Source organism: Neomonachus schauinslandi, chromosome 7, assembly GCF_002201575.2.
Source record: "Neomonachus schauinslandi chromosome 7, ASM220157v2, whole genome shotgun sequence".
NCBI classification, from domain to species: Eukaryota; Metazoa; Chordata; class Mammalia; order Carnivora; family Phocidae; genus Neomonachus; species Neomonachus schauinslandi.
In genome coordinates, this window is record NC_058409.1 from 7220335 (window position 1) to 7231845 (window position 11511).

At 59.0% G+C, this 11511-nt stretch overlaps 2 protein-coding genes across 3 annotated transcripts in view; one reads left to right on the forward strand and one right to left on the reverse strand.

Annotated features, from left to right (window-relative positions):
* Window positions 1–7561, forward strand: part of PHYKPL (5-phosphohydroxy-L-lysine phospho-lyase) — a 35281-nt gene extending 27720 nt beyond the window's left edge. The window contains exons 9-13 of the mRNA XM_021702066.1: window positions 853–1007; window positions 1420–1509; window positions 3055–3185; window positions 4022–4105; window positions 7134–7561. Coding sequence (XP_021557741.1) covers window positions 853–1007; window positions 1420–1509; window positions 3055–3185; window positions 4022–4071 — 426 coding nt within the window. The 3' untranslated portion in view covers window positions 4072–4105; window positions 7134–7561. The remainder of the gene's footprint in view (window positions 1–852; window positions 1008–1419; window positions 1510–3054; window positions 3186–4021; window positions 4106–7133) is intronic.
* Window positions 5171–11200, reverse strand: HNRNPAB (heterogeneous nuclear ribonucleoprotein A/B). Of its 2 annotated transcripts, XM_021702064.2 has the most exons (8): window positions 10980–11200; window positions 10665–10896; window positions 9701–9869; window positions 8862–9020; window positions 8522–8653; window positions 6368–6479; window positions 5588–5728; window positions 5171–5333 (listed from the first exon to the last, which is right to left on the reverse strand). In XM_021702064.2, the coding sequence occupies exons 2-8, from the start codon at window positions 10871–10873 to the stop codon at window positions 5263–5265; spliced, it is 993 nt and encodes a 330-aa protein (XP_021557739.1). In that variant the 5' UTR covers window positions 10874–10896; window positions 10980–11200; the 3' UTR covers window positions 5171–5262. The 2 variants fall into 2 exon arrangements, with proteins under 2 accessions (XP_021557739.1, XP_021557740.1); XM_021702065.1 differs by lacking the exon at window positions 5588–5728 and having other exon boundaries at window positions 10980–11199.
* Between the last annotated feature and the right edge of the window lie 311 nt (window positions 11201–11511).

Below are 11511 nucleotides of genomic sequence, written 5' to 3' on the forward strand. Positions count from 1 at the left end.
TAAAATGAACATGCTCCTGAGACACAGGACAAGCCAGGAAATCACAAAAACAGGGCGAGCAGAAGCGGCCAGGCACAAAAGAGAACATTCCAGAAACAGCAAAACTGTAGTGACAGAAAGCAGGTCAGTGGTAGCCTGAGCCAGCAGTGGAGGGGCACAAGGAACTTTGGGAAGTGATGGAAATGTTCTGTATCTTCGTTGTGGTGGAGGTTCCACGGGTATGTGTACTTGTTGAGTCGCATTGAACTATATACACTGTATTTGCAGCTTATTGGACGTAAAGTCTACCTCAAAGTTTTCTTTTTAAATATAGTTTAAAAAAAAAGAAGCGGTCCGCAAGACACACCCTCGCGCCACCCCCTCTGTGACACAGGCCCCCCGCTCAGACACCTGCAGGGCCAGGTGAAGGAAGGGGGCCGAAGCTCTGGGGGGCCTGGAGGGGACAGCCCTGCTGGCAGAGCCAGGTGGGCCAGTTGTCAGTCAGGACCACATAGTTAACGTGAGCACCGAATTGAGAGCTGTTCAAAGTGGCTTTTCCTGGATGTGGCTCAGGCTCGGAGGTGATGGGGCCTAGTCGGACGCTTTGGGTCCAGGCCTACCCTGTGAGCTGGGGCCCTAGCACCTCTCAGCGAAAGCCAGCTCTGTGGGTATGCACAGTACCCTCTCCTCTGATTCTGCCTCTTGGGGCTTCCTCCTGAACCCCTGGGGTAGCTTGCCTGAGTCCCAGTCATGTTAGCACCAGGAAAGGCGAGAGGACAGCCTATGGGAGCTTTGTGGGGAGCCCGTTTAGCCCCGAGTACTCGGAGTTCTGAGGGGTTCGGCATCTGAGCCGCCGTTTGTCCCCTGGCGCAGTTTGGGGGCAGCCCGGTGTCCTGCGCCGTGGGCCTGGCTGTCCTGGACGTTCTGGCGAAGGAGCAGCTGCAGGCCCACGCCGCCTCCGTGGGCAGCGTCCTGATGGGGCTCCTCGGACAGCAGAAAGCCAAACATCCCATCATCGGGGACGTCAGGTGAGGCTCGGGCAGCAGTCCTTACCCGCTAACTGAACACCGGCCAGGGGCAGAGTGGGGCTTCCTCGGTCACTTCATCGCCACCCAGGTTGGTGGGGACTTGTGTGCCCACAGAGGAGGAGCTAAAGCACCAAGGGGGGCTGTTGCCCAAGATGGCACTTCTAGGGAAGGAGAAAGCAGGGTCCACCTGGGCTCTGACCCCCAGCATTTCCGCTGTCACACCTGGGGCCCCTCCCCTCGCAGTCACTTCCTGCCACTGGGTCACCACCCTCCAAGGGTTCTGCAGCTCCCAGCCTCCCCAGGAAGCAGAGGCACAGGCCCCAGTGCTTTCCACAGGCGCAGGCAGAGGCGGGGAGAGCAAGGACCGCGGCCCCTCAGCCTGGCCTCCAAAGATGTCACCTTTCTGCTTCAGGGGCGTCGGGCTCTTTATTGGTGTGGACCTGATCAAAGACACGGCAACCAGGACACCAGCAACTGAAGAGGCGAACTACGTGGTGTCCAGGTACTTTTGCTCGAAACAAGTTGCCTTTGCAGCCTCCGGGGCCCTGCCTGGGAAGGAGCCTCCCTTCTGCTTCGGCTGGAGGCCCACAGAGGGTGACCTGAAGGAGGTGGCATCTGGGCCAGAGCAGGGTAGGGGCCCCTTCTGTGTGTCCCCTGCCAGCTCCTGGCCAGGGCCCTGCACAAAGGCTTCAGGTGGGGGCAGTGCGTTCCCGGTTCCCAGCCGAGGGTCCCAGAGCCGAAAGCCGCGTTTCACAGCCCCTGGCGGCCCCAGGGGAAGCAGCTTCCCTGCAGCCACACCAGGGACGGTGGCAGAGGCGGACCTGGGGCTCCCCATTCCCACAGCAGTGGGCTTTCGGGACGGACAGACCTCCTGCTCCTTGTCTGGGTGGAAGGCGTGTGGAGGACTGGGATCGCAGGACTCCGGGGTCCCCCACCGCAGCCCCAGTTCGCATGTTGTTTCAGCCGACCCCAGGCGGGGCCTGAGCCTCACAACCCTTTTCCTTGTGACTCTCTTCTTAGCACCCTTCCCCCACCTTGGCGAACTCCTCTGGTATTCCACGTGTGTCCTTACTCAGATCGTGCAATGCACATCATTCTAAGAGCATGTGAACAGAAACAATGTAAAAATGTTCCCTTCCTTGGGATTTTTGAGACTGACCCCCCTCCCCCATTGCCGCCCGAGCCCTACCTTCTTTGCGGGTCGGGTGCACCCAGCAGCTCACCCATCGCCTTCCCCTCCGGGGAGCCTCGGGGCTCAGGGTCAGTGGGAAGGAGGCAGCCAGACCTGAGTTCTCCAGTGCAGAGAGGAAACCAGAACCGGGGTGGGGATGGGGGGGTGGCACCCACGGGGGCCCCACTGGTAGGTGGTGGGGCTGGATCGCAAGTCCAGACCTTGTTCTTTCTAATAGGACCACGGTCCGTGCCGGCAAGAACGGTACGGGCGAAAGGAGCCAAACTGGCAAGACTTAAAAATAACGAAGGAATGAGAAAGAATGGAAGTGGGGGTCAGAACGTAAATACAATAACGTCAGACCCTTTCTTTCTGGCCAAATTACCTTTCTAGGTCGAAGTGCAAATGTGGAATGTTAACGTCTTTAGGTACCAGTAACATTAAGGAGAGTGAAGCCATCTTCCTAGAAAGAATTGGAAATTAAAACTGGAGAGTCCTCTGGAATTTCAAGATTACTTTGGGGCAGGAAGCAGAAACAGGGTTGGCAGGGAAGCTGCTGAAGCTAGGTCGGGGGCACGTGGGGTTCACGGTACCAGCCTGTGAGCATCGGTGCAGCGCAGGAATGCTTGGCTCAGGCCGGGGCTCCGGGGGGGGCCAGGGGCGGGGCACGCCACACGGGAGCCCTTAATGCTGGGCTCCGGAGGACGGGCGGGCAGGAGGTCGGGCAGAGGCAGCCAGAGCCGTGTCCTGGTGGGACCTGGACAGGGGTGGGGCTCCCGGGGACAGGACGGGCTTGGGGGGCGGGGAGGCCCCATGAAGGGCTCCTTGGCTGCTGGGCAGCAGGGCCTTACCATGTGCTGCCCCCCCCACCCCCAGGCTGAAAGAGAACTACATTTTGCTGAGCACTGACGGCCCTGGGAGGAACGTCCTGAAGTTTAAACCCCCGATGTGCTTCAGTGTGGACAACGCGCGACACGTGGTGGCCAAGATGGATACCATCCTGACAGGTGAGCTGGGGGCCCTCGACTCTAGAGCCCAACCTGCGGCCGGGAGCTAGGACCTTCCCGGGTGCCCAGGAAGGGGGCTCCGCAGCGGGCCGCGAGTCCTGCAGACCGTGCAGGGACCAAGGAACTGCGGTGTGACAGGAAGGGCTTCCTGAGCCACTCACCATCCTGCCTGGGCAGCACCAGTCTGGACACGGGGCAAGGGAATCGGAGCTCCAGGGAAGCGCCCCCATCATGTTATCCGTGAAGCTGCGGGGGGACGTACTACGTGGGTGGCAGGAGCCTGGTGCCTTACTTAAAAGGCCAGCATCCCCTTGGGCGGCTGAGCTGCTGAGCGGCTGGAATGAGATTTGCACCCAGGACTGATGAAATGCAAAAGGAGACTCCTCCGGTTTCCGGCCCCCGAGGAAACATCAGGATCAGTCCAGGGTCTCCCCTAAAATGCACTCACCGGGCCCCCCAGAGTGACGGAAGCGGACAGGTCTCTGCAGGCCATGCTGCACGTGCAGAGCTGGGAGCAGGGGTGGCCATTGGGCAAAATCCCAGCTCCTTGCAGAAACCTGCGCCCGCTGTGGGGGAGGGGGGGTTGCCCAGGGGAGGAGAGGCAGGTTGACTGGGCATGGACCTGGCTTTGCTTTCCTGGGCTGCCGTTGAGCCTGAAGTCCCAGGAAACCTGAGGGAGGTCTGGCTTTGTCCTTTCGGGACAGCGTTGCTGACCCTGTGGCTTGGCCTGTGTACATGGTCAAGGGGCTGGACTAGGGCCCAGTCTCCAAACTGTCATCCAAGAAGCTTGGATGCTGGAGATAGGCTAAGCAGGGGGGCTTTGTGCTGTTTTTCAGACATGGAAGAAAAGGTGAGAAGCTGTGAGACGCTGAGGCTCCGGCCCTAGGCAGCCCTGCCACGTCACATCCTCCCTCCCCCAGGTGAGTGGGCCTCACTCCTTGCAACCCTCCGCCGGGGTCTGCATCCTCAGCAAGCCAAACCTTGCTCTTAACCGGGTCCTCTCCAGCCATCCTGCCAGAAACCTCTCCCAACAGTTTGCACTTGATAGCTGACAGGAGAGGGCAAAAGTAGCACCTTCCCCCAAGCCAGTTCTAGAAGTGAGGGGAAACAAATCTTTGCTGGTCTGAGGCCTCAACCACCAGCTCTGGGGGGCCTCAGTTCAGCCAGCAGCCAGGCTCAGCCAGAGGGGGCACTTTGAGTCCCATCCAGCCGGTCCCTAGGACACTGCCTTCACACTGTCCTTGCTGGGAAACCGAATCCCACTAACACCAGCAAGGAAAGACAGAACAGTCTGCAGGTGCCTCAGACTCCACTGCCCTGGGGGCAGCATCCCTCACGGTACCACCTTCACCCCCTTGAAGCTGCCTCCAGTCAGAGTCCTTTAACTTTCTCTAAAAAGGCTCAAGTCCTGAGCAGGACCAGTCCTTACAAGCAGCTCACTGGCGATGCTGAGTGTCCATGGCCCCACCTGAGAGGACTGCTGTTTAGTCATGGAGGGTACTAGAGCTTCGAAGGCTCAGGAGGCCCTTCCCCGCTCTTCACAGCACACCCCACACTCACCCAGGCTTTGGGGGTTTTTAAATTTTTATTTCAAAAGCTTGGATAGCTTCAATATCCAGGTCGTGGCAAAATCAGGACACGTGTAAAATACCTTACAATACATTAGATTCCCAAAAGGTACCAAAAAGTACAGTAAAATTAACACTTCCATTAACAGGAAATGTATGACACAAATAATATAAAATTAAAAGGTGAAAAAAAGGTGACACTGGTTTCCTAAGATACAGTTTACTCTTTACAACCAGGGTCCATAGGTCCAGGCGCGGCAGCTGGGCTCTGGGGGACCTGGGAATACAATCAGCCTCTCACGCCACTCCGGCCTCGGAGACCCCACACGCTGCCTACAACTAGAGCTCTGGAAATAGTCAACAGGAGAGTGATTTCCAAGGGGGAGATTTTAAATAAGATGCACATGGGACAGGCCATAGAAAGTATGCCAAGTTAAATTTGGTACATAATTGTGTTCACTCGAGATCCAAACAAGCGTGTGCGATCGGTCGGGCGTCCTGCCGAAGCCTCAGTACGGCTTGTAGTTGTTCTGGTGGCCGCCGCGGCGCTGGCTCTTCCCGTAATTTGTGCTGCCCTGACCTGGGGACAAGAACGACAATGGTCGCAGCTCCGCCTTCCTGAGCCTTCCCCGCTCTGTGCCAGGCGCTTGGCGGGGACGGGCTCGAGGCCCAGAAGCTCAAGCGCTTCCTCCCTGCCGCCAGCGGCCGCGCCAGACCCCCGAGCCCAGCCTGTCCGACTCCAAAGCCCCTGCTGCCGGTGGCCCCTGCACTGTCTGTCCTGCCTCCCGGGGGAGGGGTGGTGAGCGGCGGGGGGCCTCCCTCTCTCCTACTTACTGTAGTCGTAGCCGGGGCCGTAGCCGTAATAGCCATAGGGCGAGTAGTCGTAGCCGCCATAGCCGGGCCCGTAGCCCTGCTGGTAGCCGTAGCCCTGGTTCCAGTAGCTGCCGTAGCCCTGATTCCAACTCTGACTCTGACCTGTGGGGGGGAGCAGGGCACAGGGGCCCATGGACCATTTAGCACACGCAGGAGCTAGGATGGAGGAAATCCTGCCCTTCGGGTGGCGGGGTTACTATGGCAACTCAGAAGTAGAAGCCAAGGGGCTGCTGTCCTGGGGTCGAGGGCCCTGGGCCCAGCCCCGCGTCGGAAACCCACGCCTGGGATCGGCCAGGAGAGACCGGACGGCTAACTCCTCTCAGGGCAAATGAGGCAGGAGCTCACTCTCTCTCGAATGTCCCTCTCCTCACCCCACCACGCTCCCTGGCAGCTTGGCCTTAAAAAAGGATGAAGTTCAGGCTTTGGAGTCAGAGGGGCCTGGACAGAAGGAGGTAAAGCGCCTGGCACAGCCCTGCCCTACCTTCTGCTCACCCGCCCACGGGTGTCCCGAGACTCAGGACCGCCACCGAGCCAAGCGCGCCCCTCATGCCCCCCACACCCTGACTGCAATGCGGATGCCCCTCTGCCCTGGGGCCCCAGGCCCCAAGAGAGCCAGGCTCCCCCATGCCATGCCAAGCAGCAGCACCGCCGCGACTCGCCCGGCCTGGCGCAGCATGCACCGGAGGCTGGCGAGAGCCCCCCAGACAAGCACCCATCTTCACTGAGCCAGGTTCCACTCACCTCCACTGCCGCCGCCGCTGCCTCGGTTCCCTCGGTTGCGGCTCCCACGGCCCCCAGAGCCATACTGCTGCTGCTGATAGACCTCTTTGGGCTGGGCCACCTTGATTTCACACTGAAAGCAGAGACAACAACGGGTCACACCACTGCGACAAGCTCTGGGCAGGCACGGTGGACACCTTTGCTGACAGAGACTCAGATGGCCAATCGGGACAGTCTGCTCAAGAACAAAATCTGCCCAGGGGTGCAGTCAGCGGGGTTGGTGAAGCGTCCCGACTCTTGGTTTGGGCGCAGGGTCGTGGGATTGAGTCCCACATGGGGCTCTGCGCCGAGCAAAGTCTGCTAAGGTTTCTCTCTCCTTGTCCCCCCAACACGCGCGCGCACTCTGTAAATCCTTAGAAAAACAAACCGACAAAAAAAAATATGCTGAAGTGGGAAGCCACGTTTGGGCTAGAAGCTTTCGGTACAACTAAAATCTCAATGGACCGGGGCTCACTAGGGCCTTTTTGGCCAAAACCTTTCCCCAGAGAAGTTACTGGGGTAACAGCTATACCCAGGCCTGCTGATGGCAGCCCAGGGGCAGCTCCGCATCTAAAGACTGGGAGGAGAGACAGCGAAGCCAATGCCAACCTAGTGTAGCAAGATCCCACACCGGGAGTAGGTCTGATGCCAGCCCTGTCCTACTGGGCAAGGGCGATCAGAGGTGGCTTCTCAGATCAGGGGCCTTAAGGCGGGAGGGACACTTTCTCATTTTGTCTTTTCTTTACAGAAGAAATGAAGCACCCCCACTCGAACACACCGAGGCGGCGACCCTGACCTCCGGCTTTGAGGAAGAAAGCCACTGACGCTCAGGGCGGGGCTTCCCTGCAGCCACACTGCTCCCCCCTTCCCCCAACCACTGGCCTGTTGTTGGGAAGGGCCAGATAGCGGTGTCCCCTTAGGAGCCAAAGAGTCAGTTTCCTTTTTGCTCAAAAATCTGCCCACTGCGGGTGGGGTTAGGGTCAGGGACCTCCCACCACCCAGCGCTCTTGTAAGTAAATCAGTTTACTTTTTAAAGTACCCTAGCACATATACTCCCCTAATTAGGACCTGTAAAATACCATTTTATACGGTACGTCACCATATAAGCATACTCTAACGAACCAGGAAACCACCCCCACCAAGTGATGCCATCTGATGTCTTCTGTTTAATTAAAAATGCTGAATACATTTATTTCAAAACCCACCACCAGTAGCAATTGCCTACCTTACAAGTACTTCCTGCCCGTTTCATATTAAGACACAGGAAAAAAAAAGTCCTGTGCATTCACTGTCCACTGGGGGAACAGCTCTTAACCAGCTGCTGAGCCTAGGATTCAAACTCATTTGACGTAAACTCTTAAGGGCCCAATCCTATATCCAGTCTAACTTCCCAGCCAGGATTAAGACTTCTAGAAGCCCCACCCTACCTGTCCCACCTTATCTGGCTGCCACTCCCGGCCAGCGAGCCACACCCTCACCTGCCTCGAGGCCACCTAGAGAATACCTGAAGCAAACTCCCTCCCCTCCTCCTCTCCGGCCTGGCCAGAGTTCAGAGGGAAGGGTGGCAGTTCTCAGGCACAGCACTGCTCACCTCAGGCAAAAACGGACCATAGACACAAGCTGCTAAAACCCTGGGAGCTTTGGGAAGAATCTTCACCTGAGGTGGGAATTGACTAAACCAGATCCAAAGGAGGTGGAAGTGAAAAAAGATTTGGTTGTGACAGAAAAGAGGAAAAAGCTCCACGGCAAGAAAGACTTTACCCAAAGGAAAGAAGCCCATAAGTAGAAGTTCTAGAATCTTCTGAGACTTTAACTGCAGGCCATATTCACCTTGGACCCTAGATTGGGAACACCGTGATCTCTAGCTTTCAATGAGGAATCAAAGGTTCTACTCAACATGCTCTAGCCCTTAGAAACCACCCTTTCTCCTGCCTCCCACACATCCTGGGTTTCCGCCAATTCTAGCAGCCTGGAACTCCCTGAAGGACAAGACCATCGGCCCCAATCAGGACAGCAGGCATCGCAGAAAACACAGTGGGGTCAGACTGCCCTGGAGAGGTAGCCCAACTGCTAACCCACCCCTGTAAGAATCAGCTCTTCAGCAGCAGGTCAGAGACAGAGCTGGAACCACCTTACCTTACTTCCACTGATGGTATGGAACTTTTTCTCCAGAACTTTCTTCACAGGTTCCTCTTCTTTAAAGGTGATGAAAACAAAGCCTCGTCTTTTGTTCAACTTTGGATCCATTGGAAGTTCAATGGCCTCGATCTGGAAACATATGCAAAACTCAGAATCAATGCCTCTTCCCACCCCCAAGGCCCATAGGGAACTCCCAGGAGAAAAGACCCATGAAGGCCTGAGTGAATACAGCAGCCCTGTCTGTAGAGAAGGGCTATAGCTAGCCAAGGCTGCCAAGGACCAGGGAGAAAGCAACCTCAAGGCAACCGGCAGGCCACTCCCAGGGTCCCATACTCACCTCCCCAAACTCGCGGAAGTACTCCCTGATCTTCTCCTCAGTGGCTTCAGGATTCAGACCCCCCACAAAAATTTTCTTTACCGGGTCCTTCTTCATGGCCATGGCCTTTTTGGGGTCAATGACACGGCCATCCAGCCTGTGTTCCTTCTGGTCTAGGACCTGTCCCAACAGAAGAAAATTAGGTTGTAACTCAGCAGCACCACCCTCAACAAGGCCCTCTCTCTCAGCCACAGAGACCCCAACGCTGGTACACAAAACGTGTTTGGCCCCTCCAAACTCCACCCCTAACCTGACTTAGCAACCCAACTTCATCTCCAAACTTCAAGTACAGCTCGTTTATCTGAACGCCTACAGGCCTCACCCCCCCACACTGCTTTACCCTAGGGGGGCAGTCTCAGTTTAAAGCCAGGTTCTTTCATGAGTTAAGCAACAGTGAGAAAGGCTGGAGGTGGGCTGCTAGGGTTAGAATCCACCCCTTTCTGGCTCTGAGCTCTTCTACTTACACTTCTGAGCCTTTGTTTCATTTTCCATAAAATGGAGCTAAAATAATGCCTAGTTCATTCAGAGCAACCCTGGACTCTTCATTCTAGTCCTCACAATAGCACATTTGCTTTATCAGTGCCCAGGAGAGACACAAAAAAGGCAATAAACACCAACGATGATCCTCCTGGACCACTCAAACCCATACCCCTCACCACTTAATCTATTCTTTAATCCCTTCAAAAACAGTAAAAGTTCCTCACCTCAACCACCTACAGAACACACGAACTCATCATGCTCTCAGAATGCTATCCTCTTAGAACAAACTTAAGGCTGCAGACACCAAGCGCCCAGCTTACCTTCTCCACGCTGGCTGCGTCTTTGAAGAGGATAAACCCAAACCCTCTTGACCGACCAGTGTTGGGATCCATTTTTATTGTACAGTCAACGACCTCTCCAAATTTGGTAAAGTAATCCTTTAGGTCCTTTTTGCTGGTATCCCAGCTCAGGCCACCAACGAACATTTTTCTGAAACGGTAAAGACACGTGCCAACGAGCCTCACGAGAGGGCGTGATTTGAGAAGAACTGGCCCCGACAATACCTTCACTGCTAAAGGCTCAGAAGCAAAGCCGCCATCCGGAACACGGGCCTGCCCTGAGAGTCCCCAAGGGTCCTACCTTTGGGAGGTGTCACCCAATCTTCACTACCCTCCCACACAACCCTGACCCGGGAGAAGCTTCAGACTGCGCAGCCCCCGACCGGGCAGGGGAAGAAGGGCACTCTGGCCTGGGGTAGAGGCCCTGAACCCTCACAACTGGAAGTCATTTGACTAACGTGGAGCACGTAAGGCAAAAGGCCGCCGGCCCGGCCTCACCCCCAACACCCCGCCGAGAGCTCGCTCTCAAGGAACTCGAAGCTTCCGGGGGCCGGAGACCGCGTTCAGACCGTGACTCCGCCCTCCGCAGGGGTGGGGGGTGAGAGGCAGGCCGCGGCCGGGGCGCGCGCCAACTCCGCCCACGCAGCCCCGCGGAGCCCGAGGCCGGCCCGACCCCGGGTCCGAGCGCACTCCCCCTTCCGTGCCGCCCGCTCCCACCCCCACCCCCGGCCCCGCGCGACCAGCCCCGGGGCGGCGCCAAAGTCGACCCAACAAACTCCTGCAAACTCCGGCGCCAGCGGCGGGCGGCGGGCGGCGGGCGACGAGGAGCCGGGCGGCGGGCGGCGAGCAGGCCCCGGCCGCCCGCCCCTCCCCCCGCCGCGTGGCGCCAACAAAAGGCGGCCCGGGAACAAAGGCGGCGCCCCGGTCGGCCCGCGGCCGCACCTACCCCGCGTCCTCCTCGTTCTTGCTGGCGTTGATCTGGTCGCCCTCGGCGCCGTTCTGGTTGCCGGCCGGGGGCGCCGCGCTCCCGCCTCCGGCGCCCGCCGCGGCCCCGCCGCCGGCCCCTGCCGGCGACTCGCCTTCGGGGGCGGCCTCGTGTCCGTTCTCGGTGGCGCCCGTCGTCTCCATGGGCTGCTCCTCACCCACTTCCGACATGCTAGGCCGGGGCGCGGCGGCTCCTGCAACGAGCGGAGCCAGCGCGTCAGGCCCGCGCGGCTCCCGCCCAGGCTCCCGCCCGCCGTCCGCGGGCCCGGCAGCTCACCTCGCCGCCGATGACGCCGCGGGGCCCGCTCGTCCCCACCCGCCGGAAAGGCGCCGCGAGCTCGGCCGCGCTCACGCCCGCGCTCCCGGGCCTCCCCTCGGTCCGCCGACGGAGCCGCCGCGACCTCGCGCCCTCCGCCGCGCCGCTCGGAGCCCACCGACCGACAAGCTCACTCGGGCCCGCGCGGTGCCGCCGCCTGACAATGCCGACTCGTGGCGCTCTTTATAATGCCGGGGGCCGGGCGCACCTCGCAACAAGGCGCGTGCTCACTGGCTGTGCCCGCCCGCCACTCAACCCCGCGCCAGCGTCCCATTGGCCGCAGCGGCGCGCGCACGCTAAATCCGGGCGGGCTTTGTCCTCATTTTAGAACCCGCGCGAGTCAGGGCCTTGCCGAGGGCTGCCGGGGCCGGGCGGGACCACAGCGTCCTCCTGAGCGGCGCCGGCAACCGGAACCCCGCGGCCCGGGAGCCGGAGACCGACCCCTCCGCCCTGTGAGGCCGCAGTCTCTCGTCCCGGTGCGCCCCATCCCAGC